The following is a 20,063-nucleotide window of genomic DNA, read 5'->3' on the forward strand; positions in this document are numbered from 1 at the left end:
TAAGTTGAAAACCCCAAGTAAGTTCCGGGAGCGACACAGGAGGGGACAGATGTGGAGAACGTGTTCGTGGTGGCCCTGAAGAGACCAGCTGCCTGAAGAAAAGGCTGCATGCATTTTCCATTCTGCATGTCCCTGACCAGGCTGGTTAAATGGTTAATGCTAAGGGCACTAATAATTCATGCCTTACAGGGTGATAAAGTGAAAGCATCAGTCAGAACTTGGAATGAAGTAGCCTTTCCAAAACAGAACAGTGGACAAAAATGATGCTAGTGATGGTAAGGCTGTTACCCAGGGCCAGAGTTCTCAGCCTGCCTGAGCCTGTTTAATCTCTGGCAGGGCTGCACTGAAGGGTGTTCAGCAGCATCTTTGGTCTCTACGTGTTGGATATGGTTTTCCACACCTTTGGGATAGCCAACATTTCTCGAAAGATCATTAAGAGAACTCTGAGGAGCAAACATCTCTCTTGGTTTAAAACAGTTAGCCTCTCTCTAATGATACTACCTACCAGTGGTCACAAAGGATGACCTCCAAGCCAAAGGCCTGCAAAGAACCAGTAGAACTTCCCAAAAGGAAGAAATCCAGTATGGCATCTGTCCTTCTCAGAGCAAGCATTTATTGAGCTGCTGTTACATACCAGGGACTAATTTAAGTAGTTGGCAAAGGTTGAGTCACTCTCCTGCACCCCAACACACACACAACCATGATCTCCCATTTTTACCAATGAATAGTTAAGGAATAAAAGGATTCATTTTTCCAAGGTTGCGTTTTTTTTGAAATCAGCTCTCTCTGATCCAAGGTCAAGCAGCAGCAGTGAACTGTCTGGTTGTACGGCCCATTTTCTAACTACTTATACTTCTTGCTGTTGAACTCAACTGTTATCAAAAGGGCAGAGGAACCCCAGATGGCAAATAGCAAGTGGCTGAAGGAGTGGAACCAAGACCCCTTAGTATGGGGTTTGGGGGATTTCGAGGGCAGCAGAAAGTCTGCAGCTCCATCAATTGATTGGCCTGTGCTCACCGTGCTGCCCCACCCCCATCAACTGCGCAGACTTGAGTTGATTTAACATGCCTAGAGTTTGTTCGCTCCCACTGTTTTGTTGCTGCTTTAAAACCACAAGGCAAATAACTAATCAGCATTAAAGCCATTTGCTGCTGGAGCTGATATATCGGTTTTCTTTATTTTTGTAGGGGAAATCTGTGACTGGCATTTTTTAATGGCGCTGTACAGCATGATAATTAAAATGCAGGAGTCCCGGAGGAGAGCCCGTGCCTGAGGACATAAGTCTCTGTCAGACTGCTAGCACTCAGACCTCCGGCCCTGGCTTCCGGCTGCAAGGCTGAGAGTCATTTATCCTCTCGGTTGGTGTAGGTCTCTGGCAAACTCTAGTCTGCAGTTTTCTCAACTGGAAGAGTGGGTGGTGAGAAGAGACTGATAGTTTTCAAACTTTGAACAACCTTTGGTCCCTTCTATGGTTGCAGAGGCAGCATCAACATATTAGGCACAGCCAATAAAGTAAAGATGGAAACTACTCACCCGTGCACTATCCTACCACAGGGCCTTTGCACATATTACTCCCCCAGCCTAGATCTCTCTTCTTTCTCTCTTCAGGATTCTGAAACGTTCCTTCCTCTGAGAACTTTTTACTAGCTACACTCCCTAACTCTACATCTTATCTACCTTAGCTCATCTATTTATTTTCTGGCTTGTGAGACTTATTGATAACTAGGCCTATTCATTTCCTGTGCACCCTCAGCAGAGTGGAAATTCTTAGCCTTCCCGTTATTAACCACTAGCTCGTAATGGCCAGAAAAATGCATTTGTACAAATGGGAAAGGGATGGCCCTTCCTCCAGCCCACTTCCTTTAATGAGCGAGAAATGTGTCCTGGTGAACTGACACATCTAGCTACACAGTGAGGGGTCCTCCTGTGCCAGGCAGCCCTGTTCGTGGGGTACTCAGTGAAGACCTGACAAATCCCATCAGGCAACATGAGCTGCTCCCATAGCCCTCCTGAGGCTGATTCAGCGTAGAGGGTGAAGCCTGATTTTCATCCTCAGCTCCGGTAAGAAGAGCCAAGGCTATGGCCCAGGACCTCGGGGCCTGATTTTCTCCTTTCCTCTTCCAAGGCCACGAGACAAAAGCCCTGCTGAACAACAGCGGCCCCCGGTACAAGCGCAGCAAGATTGAGCGGCGTATAAACGTAGACATCTTCTTCTGTATTGGCCTTCTCTTTGTCATGTGCCTCATCGGAGCTGTCGGTATGGAATGTTCTGGAAAGAACAACAGAGTGATCTTCTCTTGGGTGGAGGGCAAATCCTGTTCTTACCTTGAGTGTCAGTTTCCTTACCTACAAAATAGGACTCTCCTGCCAACTTGAATGAGATGCCATTGGAATGAAAAGATAAGTGAAGTCCTCCCCAAAGTGACATGTGCTCTTTAAACATCACAAATATCATCTACAATATGTTATTTTTTTTTCCGAAAAAAAATACTCCCTGAACCCTAAAACTTTCTCAGTGGGAGAGGAGTACAAGATGAACCAGCCACAGGACTGCTGTTCATAGTCTAGCAAGAAGCAGTCAAACCTATAAGTAGAATCAGTACTACAGTGGCCCCCGGGAGAGGCCTGAACGCACATGTTGTCTTAGCTCCCTATCGTTACTATTTAGGGTTAAGCCCATATTTGGGATCAAAGCAACACAAACTTTTTTTTCTGTGCAGTTCTGCAGGTTTCCACATGCAAAGTCACTTTCCCTGTGGTTCAAATCAAGGTTTTAGCAGGTCTGGCTGTTTCCAGAGGCTTGCAGGAGAAGTACTGTTCCTCTTCAGCCTCTAGTGGATGCCTGCATTGCTTGGCTTATGGCCCCTTTCCCATCTTCCAACCGCAACACTCCAATTTCTGCTCATATTTCCTTAGCCTTGTATGTAGCCGTCTGCTCCCCTACCTTTGTTTGGTTTAAAAAAAAAAAAGCATACACACAGACAGCCCTGCTGTTTTTGTCACTGATCCAGGACATTTTCCACATCTCAAGATCCATGACCTCATCACCCCTGCAAAGTCCCTTTTTCCATGTATGATGCGTTTTCACAGGGCCTTGATGTAAGTGTGTGTCTCAGGTAGGAATTGGGCTATTCAACCCAGCACTAATGTCGCAGGACATTAGGGAGAGAACTCTTTCTTGAAGAAGTAGCTGCTTCCCATAGGCAGTATGCATTTTCCAGGGGAGCTAGGGGACAGAAGCAGATGTAGAGGCAGGAAGAGGGAAGACACGTTTAGCTCCAGGCAATTGTGAAGGGGGAAGGATGACCATTTTATGCAGGGGAGTGACTGGCTGTGTGGTGTGCCAAAAGCAGAGGGCAGAATGAACACTTAGGCAGAACTGAGCATCCAGTGAGTCGTGCACTTGCTGACTGTGACTTCCCATGGGAGGCAAAGAAGGGTGGTATCTGGAGCCATCTGAGAGAGGTGCCCTTGCTGGAGCCCTTGCCCGCCTAGGATGGCTACGGAAATGTTAAGAGAGAGCAGATAACACAGGAGAATGCCACTGTGACTGCTAAGCACAAACAACAACGGCAGGATTTGCTCTGCCTTGCTTCCAAGGCAGAAGCACACTGTCCTGAAAAGAGTGTGCACAAGTGAACACATTCCTGGCGTTCAGAAAGGCTCCACATGCTGAAGCTGATGACAGGTAGCCTTGGGGTGGTGGCCTGCAGTGTTCAATGAATATGCTTCGAATGTGAGGACGCCTGGGGAGGCAGGAAGGGGGCAACTTAGCAAAACAGTCACCCTACTGCATCCCCTGCAGCACCCCAGCCAGGGGCCTGCTTTTCTGCCCTCAGAGAGGCTGCAGGAGCTGTCGTCTTGACCTTCGAGCAGCTTTTTTCAGGGTTTGCTAGAGGCAAGAGGATATTTGAGATCTTCACACTGGGTCTTCAGCAAAAGGAAATAAATGATTAAAAGACAACAGCAAGATAAGGTGTGAGCGGGCCAAGGTCAGCTTGGCAGATTCCCCAGAATAATCAAAAAAGAAAGAAAGTTAATGGAGAGGGGAAGAATTCTATTATGTCTGAGTGCAGCCACTCATAAAGCCCTCGAAACTTTGAGTGCCTAAGGAAAGTGCAGCATGGGGCAGGCGTAAGTTCCTGAATGAGCATCTCAGTCCTTGAGTACGGGTTTACTGTACTTTCAGGAAGCTGATGTTTCTTCTTTGCCCAGAATGCCCTCTCCTGGTCTTCCTGCTCACCCAACATCTGCCAGGGCTCCAGAACTACTCAGATCCTCCTCCTCTCTGGAGCCTTCCCTGGCTTTTTCCTGTACTCTCATCTTGCTCCTCTGCAGGCCGCTGGCTCTTAGTATAAGGATGCGTGTTTGGGCCTTTGTCATTTTCTCCCTCCCTTGACCTTCAGATACTCTCATGGCTGTAAGTTTCCCTCTTCCTGCCACATACATTTGGCCCAACCTCCTGGGTGTAGAAGAGCCATTGGGCAGGGATGTGTTCCTTGTGCCTGCTAATTGCTTTAGTTCCTACATGGCAACTGAACATTCTATCCATTGGGTTATGTTAGTCTCACAATAATCCCTTAGCGAAGATACTGTCCCTAATTAACAGGTGGGGATACCAAAAGTCAGTGAGCTCTAGAGCAAGTACTAGCTACACTTCACCTCACAGTGTCTTCAGTTAGGGCTGGTGTTGCCCCTGTGCACGTGAGAAGACAGCCGGGACTGCATCAAGTGCTGCTCACTCTCATGGCCTTCTGGGCTCTGGCACAGCACTGCTCATGCACTGTGCAGTGTGCCCCTGTGTGTTCAGCTCCTCAGCTTGGTAAGGAGCTCCTCAAAGATGAGAATGAAGACTGACTGCTTGAATTAACAAGTGTTCCAAAAATGCAGGGACAAGTGGGTCAACAGGAGATGGGAGACTACAGGTCAGGAAGAATGGAGATTAGGAAATGGGTCTGTTGAGATTGCCCAACCATTTACTTTCTGCTGCTGCTGAAAAGAATGCAAGCCCCTTTGTCTCTTTCCAAACCCTGGGTACTAGGCGTGTGCAACAATATAAGCAATCCCCTTGCTAATCTATGGTAAAACATACAGAATGACTTTCAAGGGGTTGCAGTGTAGGGTGCATGAAGGACCACTTTAGAACTAAACCCACAGTTATGCCCTGTAGAATACAGATGGGCCCCTCCAAAGCCCAGCATTTCCAGGAATGGGTCCTGGGCGGTATAATGGACCAGTTGTAGGACTGATTGCAAATTCCTCCTTCTCCTCGGCTTTGCCTCCTCTTAGGTTACAGTCTCTGGAATGGAACCTTTGAAGAACATCCTCCCTTTGATGTGCCGGATGCCAGTGGCAGCTACCTGTCCCCAGCCCTGGGGGGCTTCTACATGTTCCTCACCATGATCATTCTACTCCAGGTAGGAAGGTCTCCCTAGCCAGAGGCCAGGAAGATCTATCTCTAGAATTTAGGAAAATAGAGAAAATCAGTGCTGGCCTCAGCAAAGACCTCCCTGGACCAAGAGGAGGAAGAAATGGCCATGGCTTTCCTGTAGTTTTCTGTAAAGATTTTTTTCCCCCATTGGAAAGCCAGAGTTTACAGAGAAAAGGAGAGACAGAAAGATCTTCCAAGTGCTGATTCATCCCCCACCAACAGACAAAGCTGAACCAATGCTACTTGAAGCCAGGAGCAAAGAACTTCTTCCAGATCTCCCACACTAGTGCAGGTCCCAAGTCCTTTATTGCTTTCCGAGGTCATAAGTAGGGAGCTAGATAGGAAGTGGAGTAGCCAGGACACAAACCAGCACCCATATGTAATTCCAGCACTTGTTGGGGGAGGATTAACCAATTGAGTCATTGCACCAAGCTCCCTCCTATAGATTTTTTTTTTCTTTTTTAATCTTGTAGATTTTTAAAAGGATTCATGTTGTGGGTAATGTCAGGCCCAACCTTGTGTGGTGGATGGGACCTCGCCCGTCAGATAATGAGTAGAGCAAAATACTTATCAGCTTTCTGATTTGAGCCTAAGTTTACAGCAATAACAGGCATGTCTAACCTTTTGCCAGGATTACAAAACATAAAGCATCAATGACCAAAGATAAAAAAAAGTAGCATAGAGTTGCTGAGAACACTCAAGTCCCAAGCAATAGGAAAGAAACCACACAGGTTGATGTTTTTGCACTTGATAGAAATGGACGAGAATGAGCCATGTAGGGAAGGAAAAAGCAAATAAAGAACACCTACTAAACGTGAGGCAATGATGGACAAAAAAATGATAAAAAAAAAAAAACAACAACTTGATACTCTGTAGGAAATTCCAGTCAGCCAAAGGATATAAGAAATTGGAGTTTTGCTTTGACAAAACTCCACTTGGGTTGAATTTTCGGGTCGATCTTGAGGCAGTTTTATTGTGTTCTTATTGGTAAAACATTTTCAGTGACTCATTCATCCAACATAGTATTTCTTTCAGAATGTGAACCTTGGCTTCCTAACCACCCAAAGTGAAGTCCAAGTCCTTCCATGGGCCAACCAGGCCCAAGGTGATCTGGGCCTTGACCTTCTCCCTGATTTGGGCTGTTCCCTCTTTGTCCCATATTCACTCACATACAAGGTCCTGCTCCCTGTTATTCCGTAAGCAATGGAGCCTTCCCTACTTCCCCCGCCTCAGCCTGGCCTTTCCCTCTGTCTCCCATGACAATCTCATCCCACACACCCTCTTTTCTTCATGTCTCTGCTCAAAGGTCAGGCTTTCTATGATTGCCTCCCTGCTATCTCACTCCACCTTCTTCGCTTGTTTCTTGTTCCTAAGACTTATCACCCTTTGATAAATATTTGCTTGCTGTTGACTGTCACTGGAATGTAAGTTCTTCAAGATCTGGGGATATTGCTGATTTTTTTTCCCTTCTAAGACCGTTTATGGTACTTAGAAGATAGATGTGAGGGAGCTTCAAAAAGTTCATGAGAAAGTGGAATTAAAAGATAATGTGAGTCTTCCACAAATTTTCTGAAACTACTTCACCTTAAGGATGGACTGGAAAATAATTAAGATGGGTCCTAGTGAGGGTGGGTGGTAGCCCTCGGGAGGAACAGAGATCTCAGGGTACTCTGCTGCTAAACCTCCATCACTTACTTCCAGCACATTCATTAAACAGCCAGTAGTGAGTGTCTACCTCCTTTTCAGGATCCTCAAAGAATTGCTAGGGAGACATGAAATCACTGATCTTTGTTTTTCCTGAGAAAGGCCATCCTAATGAGCTATCCTCTGCTTGGCAGTCAGTGCAATTGCTGTCCCAGTGTGAGGGGCCTGGAGTGAGGAAACCACTTGTCTCTGCACTGCTCTTCCCTCAGGTGCTGATCCCCATCTCGTTGTACGTGTCCATTGAGCTGGTGAAGATCGGGCAAGTGTTCTTCCTACATAATGACGTTGACCTGTGCGATGAAGAGGCAGGTTGGCCCATTCAGTGCCGAGCCCTCAACATCACAGAGGACCTGGGCCAGATCCAGTATATCTTCTCTGACAAGACGGGGACCCTGACGGAGAATAAGATGGTGTTCCGGCGTTGCTCCATCATGGGCAACGAGTACTGTCACCAAGAAAACGGTAGGAAGATACCCAGGAGCCTCTAGCCTCTTCCTCAAGGGAAAGACCAGGCTCCCCACAGAGGCCCTGGGGCATTTGGCAGCTTGCAGCTTGCCAAATGGTCTTTCATTTCATAGATCAGTACTACACTTACTACTTGTAATGTTTCATTTGGTAGCCCTCTAGTTGATTTTCGCCTGGTACCATTTACAGCACAGGACTTTCAACTGTCAAGGATGGATAAAGGAAGTAGTTGCATTGTCAAGGATTTATTTCTCAAATGACTTACTCTCCCTAACATGTGAGCATTAATGTAGATCTGCACTTACATGAAGTGCACAAGTGAGCTGATGAGACACATCCAGAAATGTCTTCCCTGCTAACTAATTTTCCCTGGTGCAAACTTTTGATTTAGGAAGTGGAACTGTAAGTTGCCTGGGCTGTTATGTAATATGGAATGAAGGTGGCCTATAGAGCTGATCCAGTTCCCTCAGCTACCCCTCATGTGCACACACACACACACACACACACACACACACAAAATTTTCAAAGAAAACAACATTCTTTCGGGTGTGAGGAATGGAGAAAGGAAGAACTATGATAAGCAAATCCATCCCTCCTAGCCATGGTGATTGATTATGTGGGAGCTTTTTAATAATATTAACAGCCACCATTAGTTAGAGTAAGCTAGTCATTGTAATACCTTATATTATTAAGTTTTTAAAAACAACCTTTCAAGTTAGTTACTTTTCGAAATCTTCTAATTGAAGCAATAGAAATACAGGCTAAGTCAATGCTCGGTTGTATAACCAGCAAGCAGCAGAGCCAATAATGGAACCTGTGGCATTTCATGCTATTCCTCTTTCTCCAACCTTGCTAGCCCAATGAGAAGTTTTTCAGAGCAGCGTGGGATTTTTCTCCGTTTCCACTCCCAGCCCTAAATTCTAGGCTGTCTCCAAGTAGGGCCCAACCCAGGGGTGGCTGGCGCAATAACAAGTCTGCTTTCTTGCAGCCAAACGACTGGAGACTCCGAAAGAGCTGGACTCAGACAGTGAGGAATGGGCCCAGTACAACTGCCTGCGTCTCCCAGCCAGGTGGGCCCAGGTTCCAGCAACAGTGAGAAGTCAAGGAGGTTCACAGCCACTGAGGAGGAGCCAGAGCGCACGGGTACCCATCCAGGGCCACACCCGACAAAAGTCCGTGGGGAACTGTGAAACTTCACAACCTCCTGTAGCCTTCAGCAGCTCCATAGTAAGTTCCTACCTTTTCGCTTCTGAATTTCAAGTGACCTAGGGTAGGGGAAAAAATGATGGAGAACTCTGGAATGTGAAACAGAAGAGCTTTTAAAAAGGCTAGTATGTAAACCCTACAGAGCTCTCACAATGGCAACATATAGAGTTAGATGAAGTGTGCACATGTCTTTTGTTAACTTATGTAATTCTTGTTATCTTGAAATGGTCAGTATTTAGAAATCAGGACATCTTATAGGACCATACACATTTCTCTTTTTGAAAATATAGCTGGGCAAATTGTCCAGGTTGAGCTGGCATTTCCCTATAGCAGAAATGGGCTCCACTGAAGAAATCAACTCCCCCAAGACTGGGCATGCAGTCCCAGTCCCCTCCGTCACAGCCCCCTCCCTGTCTGAGCTGAGAGCCAGCAGCATGCTCATTATGCATGTTTTTCTAATTAGAGACTTCAGAGGAACTAGAAATATTTGTTATACCCATGTTTCTATAAAGTAAAAAAAAAAAAAAAAAAAAAAAAAAGATAAGCCTGCAAGGCTTCCTGTGTTTGAAGAAAAAGGATAAAATACACTTTTCAATGGAAATCAAAAATAAATCTTAAATGGTTAGAAAGCAGAAAATACCAGTCAGAATTGCCCAGCGTACTTCATTCCCTGAAGTCAACTAACTGGTCCCACAGGCATGTGTGTTGGCATCTTGAATCCAGGGGTTTCTGCGTATGGTCCCTGTCTGTCTGGTGCATGAAGGCAGCCAGCAGTAAACTTCAGGGAGGGCAGTGAGCGCCTCCCCCAAGATTATACGGCCTTCCTCAGTGAAGGCCTGAACTGGGCCTTCTGACACCTGTCATGGTCTTCATGCCTGTACTCTATCCAGAGAACATAAAAACACATCATCTGGAATCTGGAATCTACCACTTTCGCAGAAAAGAACAAAGAGGTTCCAGCTCTCTTTTGTCTTGTCTTGTCTTGTCTTCTATTCTTTATCTTTATTTTTTAAGGCTGAGAAACAGAGACAAACAGATGTCTCATCCATTGGTCCACTCAGTCCTCTCGATCTGGCTGCAGGTGGGTGGCAGGCACCTGTATACTTGAGTCATCGCCTTGTGCTTAGCAGGCCACATGTTAGTAAGAAACTACAACCAGAAGTGGAGTTAGGCACAGAGATACTCCAAACTTGGGATCTATTTCCTTTCAGGCTTCTGTTCCCCCACTACCCTGAATAAGCACATGTAACTACATGTACTGGACATTTTCTGCACTCGCAGTGTGTATTAATAGTAGATTCGAGATTTTTTTTTTCACCTAATATCAAAAGCACTTTCATTTGCTATCTGGTGTTCATAAACCAGGACCATGTTTTCTGATTGTCTGAGTTGTTACTCATCTACCTTTGGGTGAGCAGGAAGTTCATCTGTTAAGTTGTTGTCATGCTCAGTAGTGCATTAGCCAGCTAAAAGTAGAACAGTGCGTGAGGACACAGGATCCTGGACCCTCATCAACATCCATGAGAAACCATCCATAGATGCCTTTGGGGAGAACTTACGTGAGTTGTTTCCTTTCGTAGTTTTCCAAGTGATACAACAGCAGGACACATATGTGATCAAATCTTCCTCTAATTTAATCCTGCTTTTTAATGGAAGGCCCTCCCCTAGCTCTTTATTTAAATACTTTTTATGATAAAATTCAATAAATTGTCCTAGGTATTAGAGTCTATGTCTCTTTCGGCACCTTCCAGTTCTAAATACCGTGAACATCCCACATGCCTGAAAATCTCTCTCCCAGAACACCAGGGAGAGAGAAAAGGAAGCTACCCTATGTGGCTCTCAGCTGGGGCATACTCGTCACCACCCCTTGTCCTTGCTCAGTCTGACCAACCTCAATGGTCCAGAAAAACTGCAGCCCCAAGCCAGGCCATGTGACTTCCCCACAATGCCGCTGACTGGTTATCAGTGGGAGGGACACGCACACACCCAGAGCTGTCTCTAGATTCTGAACTCTGCTGAACCCAAGCTGGCAGTTGCAATGGCAAGTTTTCACTAAATCCACTCTGGAGCAATAAGGAAATTGACACTGTGTGGGCAGGTGGAGATGATGACGTGTTCTCTTTATGAGCAGTGTATTGCTGTATAATCAGGTCAGTTAAAAAAAGTGTGGGGTTAATGGGGTAAAGGTATGTTTGGAGAGTTGTCTGAGAGGGCACTGCAGTGAGATTCAGGAAATGCAGGTTCAGGTTGTAATTCTGGCACTGGCTTGCCTGGAAGTCTTGAAGAATTCATTAAACCTTTCGTTTTTCCTCACCATTCTCACCAGGGTGTCCTACAAGTCAAATTCCAGGTTTGTGTCTTACCACTGAGATTCCTTCCAGGGAAGTATTAGCACAGTTCAGGTCTTACCTTCCCTGTGTATCAGCTCTGTGACCGCAGGCAACCTCCTGAGCTGGGCACCCAAAGTCCCCATCATCCAGATGAGGATGATGGTTGCAGCCTGGGGGGTTATTTGGAGGACTGACTGCTTTAAATCCCATGTCTTAGAGATCGATAACGAGTGGAGATTTTGAATGATCTTGGTAAAGGGAAGCTGTTCTCCCTGGGCTGATGATCCATATCTAATGTCATAAGAGGAAGTAGGGAGTTATGATAGACTATAGCGGCTGAACTCCTTGCTAAGATTTTGTTATAGTTGCTCAAGTCAGGAAAGGGTCCAGAGCCTTCATTTCTGATGATTCTTGTAAGCGGTCAGTATTGAAATCTGCTCTACACAGAACATTGTCCCACCCCAGTTGAGTCTATAATTAATGTAAATAGTCCCCTTCCATAGCTTTGGAGGTGTTGGCAGAAGGCGGGGGCAGTGGAGAGATGTGTGTTCCTTTAAAAGATTCTCTCTCAAACCATAAAATATCTCCAGCTGGGGTCACATCGTTGATTCAGTGCCCAGAGAGCTTCTGAGGGAGTCCCAGGTTGGTTTATCATGCCCAGCATGCTTGGCAGGCCCTCTGAACTTGCCCTTCTTCCTTCCACCTGCCCACACTCCTCCCTCCACCTGCTGATTTGGCACCTGGACTGGGCTGATGATCTATACAACTGCCTGTTGACAACCTTCACCTTGTGCGCTTGGTCAGCGCTTGTTCCTGAACCACACTCTCAACCTCACCAAGGATGCCAGATGGAATCATAACATTCCACCACAATTTAAAGAAGCTAGTTGTTGATTTCTTTGGAATAGGAAGCCAAAAATGTAACAAGAATCACAGTGTCAACAACAAGCAAACCTGGAACTTCTGCTTGCACTACAAAAACAAGGAAGCATCAGTCATGATCACTTGATTGCTATAAAAGCTGTGATTTTAAGGTGTGGATAATATACTTGCAAAAAGGATGAGAGCTGAGCCAAGGTATAATAGTCCTGGCAGATGGAAAATGAAGTTTCTTTTTTCTCTCGTGGTCTGTAAGCAGCCAAGATTCCAGAAGAGAGTCTTTGCTCCAAAGTGCCGCTTGGACAGCAGTTCCCAGAACCAGCAGACCAAAGAATATCTTGCTAATCATAAAATTTGCATTGGGGCAGCTCGATCTCTGCAAAATGTATCATCACTCCCCTCTGCAGGGATGCCTTTCCCTCCTCCAGAGAGACTGCTTAGAGAGGAAGGAAGGGACTATCACTGGCCCTTGGCCTCCCCTCCCTGACCTTGGCATGCTTTTCTTACTCTGGGAGAGATTTATGCAGCACTTTGTCACTCCGGATTGGTCGGTCAGCCCACATGCACACACTCCCACTGGAGGGTTAGGTGTGAGTCCTGGTATAAGCAGCCAAGTAGACAAAATCCTTCTGGAGATGATGTGATTCCACAGGCCTGGAGCAGATACAGCTTGTCTCAACTGCGCTTCCCTTGGTCCCCTGGCTCCTGTTCGCCAGAGGTGGCAGCATCTGGAAGACACCCTTCTGACTTGGTCAATGAGTGGGTTTTTTTCCCTTGGGCTTGTGTCTTGCTTAGGGAAATTTTGCCCTAATGATCTATGTGTTTCTATTCATGTGTAGATTTGCTAGCACTGCGTTTTCCTGGATCTTTGTCCAAACCAAACGTCATCAAAACCACAATTCAGCCAAAGCAAAAACATCACTGCCCTGAACAGAACTGCAGCCTCCATCTCCTCAACCAGGAAAGGCTGCTTCCCTGATAATACGCCAACTATAGGGTTAGGCCTCTAATCAGAACCACACGGGAGGTGATGGAAGGCAGGGGGTCTCTCCTTTCTCTGTTCCTCAACACCCCAGAGCTGTTGTGACAGAAATTTCCTGTGCATCCTTCCCAGAAGTGTTTTACCCGTATGTTAGCATGCAAATGTGTCATTTCCATTAACACACCCTTTACCCAGATGAAAGATTACATATACAGTTTTGAACTTCATTTTGTAACGTAATGAGTGTCAGGGAATATTATCTGTAGAGTAACAAGAGCTGCCTCCTCCTCTTCAGTGACTGCTTGAATGCCATGTGGGTTGGTTGAGCCATCATCTGTCAATACAGGAATGTCATTTTCTCTGCAGTTTTGACTGTGAGAGCGTAGTTACTAAGTTGGTGAGAATAGTGTGTGCATTTTTAATTTTGATTGATTCATCTCAAGAGGTTGAGTAGCTGCAAATTGAAGCATCTGTTTCCTTGCAGGGTGAGTGTATGTGTTTCTTTAGAGTAGCCTTTCATTTGTTCAGTTAGTGAACATCATTTACTCTCACATATACTGTGCTAGACTCTCGGAATATGAATCTAATGGGGATTGCATTTTTGGGAGCTTATAACCCAATGAAAGAGCACAAAGGATACCAATGAGTGTAAGGTGGAGCTCTGTGCTGGAAATGTGGGTGCAAATGTCTAGTGAGATCCCAGAAGACTTGCAGCTACATTGCCCTGGGGTGTCAAATGGACTTCCTAGAAGGGTCAGTGTGTGAGTCATTTTCAAAAATATGACAAGTTAAGCAGAGGCATAAGAAGAGCATCCAGTGGGGAAGCACAGCATGTTGTAGGAGGAGACTTTCTATGCAGGTGCAATGGAGAATGGGCTCTTGAGTGTACCTGGAATGAAATGTACAAGAGAGAAAGAGAGGCAGGAGATGGAGTCATAGGAGGAGCCATGTCACATCCCTCTCTTCCTGGCCTAGGCATGACGTTTCTGTCTGTTCCTGCCATTGGCTCTGCACATTTCTGTCGGGACAGATTGTTGCTACACAAGGATCACCATGCAGATGCCTAGGGCCTCACCCTAGACCAGCTGCATTTTAATAAGATCCCCTGTTGATCTGCGTGCACATTCAACTGTGGGAATTGCTGCCACGGCATTTAAAAGTTCAGGCAAAATTGAATTCAAGTACCAGCACATTGGACTTCAGTAAGCTTCATTCGGTTCATAATTAAAATAGAAGAACAATGACTATTTCAATATAGTTATGATTATTAGATGAAGCACATGAAAGCACTTAACAAATGTTTCAATAGGAGTAGGACTCTTAAGGAGAATCATACGGGCTCAGAGATCACTCTTCTCACACAGGGTTTGTGTGAATTGAATACAGGCTGTAATAGAAATCCAGCCAGTGGACTGCCTGCCTACCACAAGGCTCTAATCTGAGGAACTGGTGATCCCACAATTTTGTGTTTCTTTCCTTTCAGAAAAATCAAGTAACTGGATGGCCAGCAGTGGGTCAGGGTACTACTTTTGTCCTATGTGCTTAAAGTTTCAAGTTTCTACAGGAAACCAGTGGGCTGGATCAAAAGGAACCCGGAAGAACTTTGTCCTGTGGGGGCAGGTTATGGTGCAACTGGAGAAATTACCACCTGCTGCTTGCACCTGCAGGGTGAGACTGCGGGCAGTGCCGCAGAGAGGCAAGCCTCTGCCAAGGGGACATTCCCATCATATTCCTTCTGTATGATTTGGTAGAAATGTGTTAAACAGTAATTTTGCTAAGACATGCCTTAAGTTCATCAGTGGTGATACAATGTAGAATCCTGGAAAAGAAATTGTCAACAAGGCTGTGGAATGCCTGAAATGTGTGCACAGAGACATGTCAGAGACAGTCTGGGCCCTCACGGCATATGCAGACTGCAGGGCAACTGGACCTGAGACATATACCTGTGAAGTCATTTTAACTGTGTCTCCATTTGCACATATATACTGCATGGATTGCGTCAGTGTAATACGTAGTGTAAGGCTGGGAGTCAGGCAGTACAGAAGTGTCCTTGATCTGGCCTCATGTCCATGAACCAAACTATCAGCTCTGCTGCCTGCTCTCTGACACTTGGTGTCATGAGCAGGAAATATGGGGTTGGACTTTGGTGGCCTCCAGGTTTGTTCCCTAAGTGTGGATGTCTATAATAAGATTTCATCCCATTCATAAACTCTCTACCTTGCACATACACGCACCCAGAGGAAGCCAATTTTCTGAAACATTCCCCCCAAAGTCCCTTTTATAACCTTGTGAACTTATCTCAGAGCTTTCAGGATGCCATGTACAAGCTTACCCATTGTGTTTGGGATGTCAGGCTCTCAAGACACTGTCACCAAGGCACTTCATGCTCGTGGCATGACAAGAGCAGGAATTGCAGAGTCAGTGTCAACTGAAGGAATCCTCACTTTGTGACCTTGACCATGGTATTTAACTTTTCTGGACATCAGTTTCCTTATCCAAAACAGAGTTGGACAAGGGGATAATGTTGCTATAGGAAGGCATAGAGATGGCGGATGTCCTCAGAACACAGGAAATAATTTGTGAAGGGAGGCTCTCATTACTATTCCAAGAAACAGGTTCAGAACCCCTGGAGGGGTGTTGGTGAACTGGTAACAGGCACTGGATGGGCACTAAGACTTGGTTAAAAGCATTTCCAGGAGAGCATGAATAAGCTGCTAGGAGCCCAGGAGACCCCTCTCTGTTTCTGGTTTCACAATGACTCACTGGTGAGTTCGGTCACAGCAGTCATTCCCACTGGTATCAGTTAAGTTGGGATTGGTTTAGGACAAGCTGTAGCACTGTGAGCTCCTGTTGTGAAGTTGGCAGCGGCAGAGACAGAGGAGAACGTCAGCACCCTTCCCAGACTTGCGGAAAATAATGGGATCACGTGACATGGGTGATTCAGCACCGCTTACGGAGCAAAGGAAGGAAATTCAGGTTGGATGCAATTTACCAGCATTCTTTTTGAGAAGTACAAGAGTGCTTCCAAAGTTCACAGGAAAATTGAATTTTGAAATTCATATATACAGACAATCTTCAAAATATTCATGGAAAAAAATGTTGACCATGAAAAAATATATATAACTTTCAAAAAAGTTTTGTATCATGGTAAGCTTTCAATTTTATTTCCCCACAAACTTTTCTTCTGGACAAAGTTGAGTGTGAGTTCCTGAAGAAGCTCCATTGCAGGGTAGCATTCTTGAAGAGTTTTCTAGCGAGTGTGTCTGGTCTGGGTTTCCTCCCATGTGTCTCATCTGTAGCAGCAGGCCTTGGAGGACAGAATAAGGCTTCCAGGGTCTTTGTATTCAGCAGTCAGAGAAAACACAGTTGGAGGACATTTTTCTGTGCAACTTTCTTTTCCATTTGTATTTTACTTGAAAGAGACAATGACAAATTTTCAGACTGATTCACAGACACGTTCCCCAAGCAGGCATGTTGCTCGCATGGGTGGTGGGCCCCCAAGTGCTTGAGTCATCCCTGACTGCCTCGCAAAGGTGTTCATTAGCAGAAAGCCAGAATTGGGAACAGAAGCAGGCCTTGTACCTAGGCACCCCTATAGGAAACGCAGGCGGCCCAATAAGCATCTCGGCTGAATCAAAGGCCGATCCAACGCTGCTGTGTTGTTTTCCTTTTTTCCACTCTCAACTTGGGCTCTGATTTGCCAAAGTCCCCCAGTCCTCAGTCCTCACCCTGTACAAATCAATCACAACAGCTTCAGTTGGCCGTTTTCAGACCTTAGCTCTCTCCTAAATTTTAACTTGGCTGTGAACCCTGAATGTTGACAGAAGTGATCTTATATGGAAGCTTCATCTAAGGGACTGTTACCTAATCTCCAGAGAGATGAAGCATGGATATGAGAAAAGTTGATTGAAAAGAGATCACATCACTGTGACAGCAGGGTGACAGGCAAATTGAAGACCATGAAATTGCCACAACTACGTCCACTCCAGTCACTTCTGGGTTCTTCAAGCTCTTACCTCCCAGGAGAAGCAAGGATAGCATCAAATCTCAGGAGTAACAATGACAGGGCCAAGACAAGAAGAAATAGCTACATAGATCAGTCTGTAGTAGATTCCATATGATTTAGTGGCAACTTCTTAAAAGATGTTAAAACTTCTAAGTCTTGTATCAGAGCCAACCTGTGGTGAAAGAAAGAAACAGAAAGGTTGAGAAAGAGGGAAAAGTAGCCTACACATCTTGTCTGCTTTTCCATGAAAAATCGAGGAGATTTGGCAAACTGGACCACCAACTTGGGCATTTTATAAGGCGGAGGAGTTACCTCCCAGCAGGTAGGGCAGGGTTTCCCAGATCTCCCAGTTCCCATTATCTCATAAGGTCCTCACTTGTGATTTGGTTCTGTTCTTGTATCCACTCCACATGCCTGCTTCCTGGGGACATTCTGAAAACAAGAATATGCTCTTAGGGCTCCAAAGATGGAGTTCATGTGAGCTGGATAAGATGTCATGGACACCTGTGGTGGCTTTGGTTACTGAAGTCTGGATTATTTTTTAAAGATTTATTTATTTTTATTGAAAAGGAAGATATACAGAGAGGAGGAGAGACAGAGAGGAAGATCTTCTGTCCGATGGTTCATTCCCCAAGCATCCACAAAGGCAGGAGCTGAGCCAATCTGAAGCCAGGAGCCTCTTCCAAGTCTCCCACGCGGGTGCAGGGTCCCAAGGTTTTGGGCCGTCCTCGACTGCTTTCCCAGGCCACAAGCAGGGAGCTGGATGGCAAGTGGAGCTGCTGGGATTAGAACCAGCGCCCATATGGGATGCCAGTGCATTCAAGTTGAGGACCTTAATCACTACGCTATCACAGGGAAACCTGAAGTCTGGATTGGAGCTTTGTAGACTAGAGGGGATTTTTCTCTCCAAGGTGGGGCGACCATATACCCAGAAGATGCAGACTCCCAAGCTGTGTTGGGGGGTTCAAAATGAGAAATCATGGAAGTCAAAACCAAAAATGTATGCTGTGGAAAAATCTGGCTGCCAGGTAAATTGTGCCAGGAACAGAGATGTGACAGAGGTATTTTGAGGTCAAGAATATCATGTGGCCTGGCACAATGGTTCAGCAGCTAAGTCTTTACCTTGTATGTGCCAGGATCACATATGGGTACCAATTTGTGTCTTGGCTGCTCCATTTCCCATCTTAGCTCCCTGCTTGTGGCCTGGGAAAGCAGTTGAGGACGGCCCAAAGCCTTGGGACCCTGCACCCATGCGGAAGATCCAAAAGCAGCTCCTAGCTCCTTACTTCAGATTGGTTCAACTCTGGCTATTGCAGGCACTTGGGGAGTAAACCAGTGGATGGAAGATCTTTCTCTTCTTTCTGTGAATCTACAGTTCAAAGAAAACGAATAATGTAAGAAAAAAACACCATGAGAACATGTGCTGTTAGGAAGACTGTAAGGGCAACACACACACACACATACACACACCAGGTTAGAAGGAAAGGAGGTGAGTGGCAACCACATCGATTTTCAGCAGGGGTTGGGACTCTGGCCCACAGCCAGATAAGGCCCATGAAATTGTTGAGTCTGGCCCTGCCAAGTCAACTGCAGGTGAGATTCAAAATTCATTGAATCTCTAACGGACTTGATTCTTAGGTTTAGAAGTTTGTGTGCCCCACTAACGATGTCATAAATATCCAAATGGCCTTTGGCCCAGGTAAACATCCCCATCACTGCTTTGGAGGCTGATGGAGTGTCAGCTAGGTGGCAGCAGGAGTGTGTGAATGTGGCTGGCAACAGCAGAAATGGGCAGAGAGAGGGAGTTTCTGGGAGGGAAGAACTGCTTATACATACTTTAGGGTCAAGTAAGAAGAATCACTCAAACAAGAGTTGACCATAAATAGACCTGTGCATGAAACCTCATGGATGTAAGACTGCAGTGAAGATGGGGCCATCCCATGCCAGACATGCAGACAGTGCGGGGAGGGCCTTCCTTTACCATCCTTTCAGAGTCTCATTCAGCCCTTTATTTTTCAGGAGAAAGACGTGACTCCAGATAAACACTTACTCACCAAGGTGCGAGATGCTGCCCTCTGGCTGGAGACCTTGTCCGACAGCAGACCCGCCCAGCCCTCCTTTGTGAGCACCTCTTCCATTTCTGACTTCTTCCTTGCCCTAACTATCTGCAACTCCGTCATGGTGTCCACGACCACGGAGCCCAGGCAGAGGGTAAGGATCAGTGATGATTTAGTGGGGAGAGAAGTGTGGTATAAAGAAAAAGAGAAGGCGGCATAGGGGGTGAGGGGAGAAGCCAGACTGGGGAGAGCTGACATCTGGGTCCCGCCGCAGTCTTACTGCTGTATCGCTCTGAGATCTGGTGTACATCTCCTATCCTTTCTGGAGCTGTGTGCTCTATTAGCAATGTCCTTGGATTTAGGAAGAGAAGAAATGGTGATCCTGAAAGCTTGAGAATCCTCTCTGTATGATTTTGTGCTAGCGCCGAACAATGCCTTACAGGTCTCTTCTACAGGGGATAAAGAATAATTAACGTGATGTGTGATGTTCTTCCCAGGAAGGTAATGCAGTCTGATGGTCATTACATAAAGTTACACTTTGAACTCTGTTCAGGCGAGATTTATCTTCAATTACCCAGACTCTGAGTTAAGCTCCCTTGTGAGTCATTGATGAGAATAATTAGGTGGTATAACTTGTGGCTACAAAACCTAGGAAAAAAAGATTTGCTAAATACAGAATCAAAACCTTCGCTTCATTATTCCCAAATTCAAGCCACCCTGAAAAGTCACTTGAGCCACTGCAAAGTCAGCAAGGTTTCAAAAGTTTTCAGGAAGAATCAAGAAGCAGGAGAATTATATGACATTATTTTTGAGTGACAGGGAAGTACCATGTGGGAAAGACAGCATCCAGCTGGGGATGTCCAAGCACGCGCAGGGACTTGGCTGGCTAATGGGTCAACAGCCCCGACACTAGAGTCAGGCCGACCCAGATCTGAATCCCAGTTCTTCTGCCTACATAGTAAGTCATCATGGCTCATTTTTTTAGCCATTATACCTCAGTTTC

General features: G+C 45.8%; 1 protein-coding gene across 1 annotated transcript in view; it reads left to right on the forward strand.

Annotated features, from left to right (window-relative positions):
* The window catches only part of ATP10B (ATPase phospholipid transporting 10B (putative)), a 100,008-nt gene that overhangs the window by 44,011 nt on the left and 35,934 nt on the right, over positions 1-20,063 (forward strand). The window contains exons 6-10 of the mRNA XM_004587468.3: positions 2,126-2,257; positions 5,290-5,417; positions 7,345-7,597; positions 8,589-8,827; positions 19,023-19,214. Coding sequence (XP_004587525.2) covers positions 2,126-2,257; positions 5,290-5,417; positions 7,345-7,597; positions 8,589-8,827; positions 19,023-19,214 — 944 coding nt within the window. The remainder of the gene's footprint in view (positions 1-2,125; positions 2,258-5,289; positions 5,418-7,344; positions 7,598-8,588; positions 8,828-19,022; positions 19,215-20,063) is intronic.

Source organism: Ochotona princeps, chromosome 19 (assembly GCF_030435755.1).
Source record: "Ochotona princeps isolate mOchPri1 chromosome 19, mOchPri1.hap1, whole genome shotgun sequence".
In the NCBI taxonomy this organism is placed as follows: domain Eukaryota; kingdom Metazoa; phylum Chordata; class Mammalia; order Lagomorpha; family Ochotonidae; genus Ochotona; species Ochotona princeps.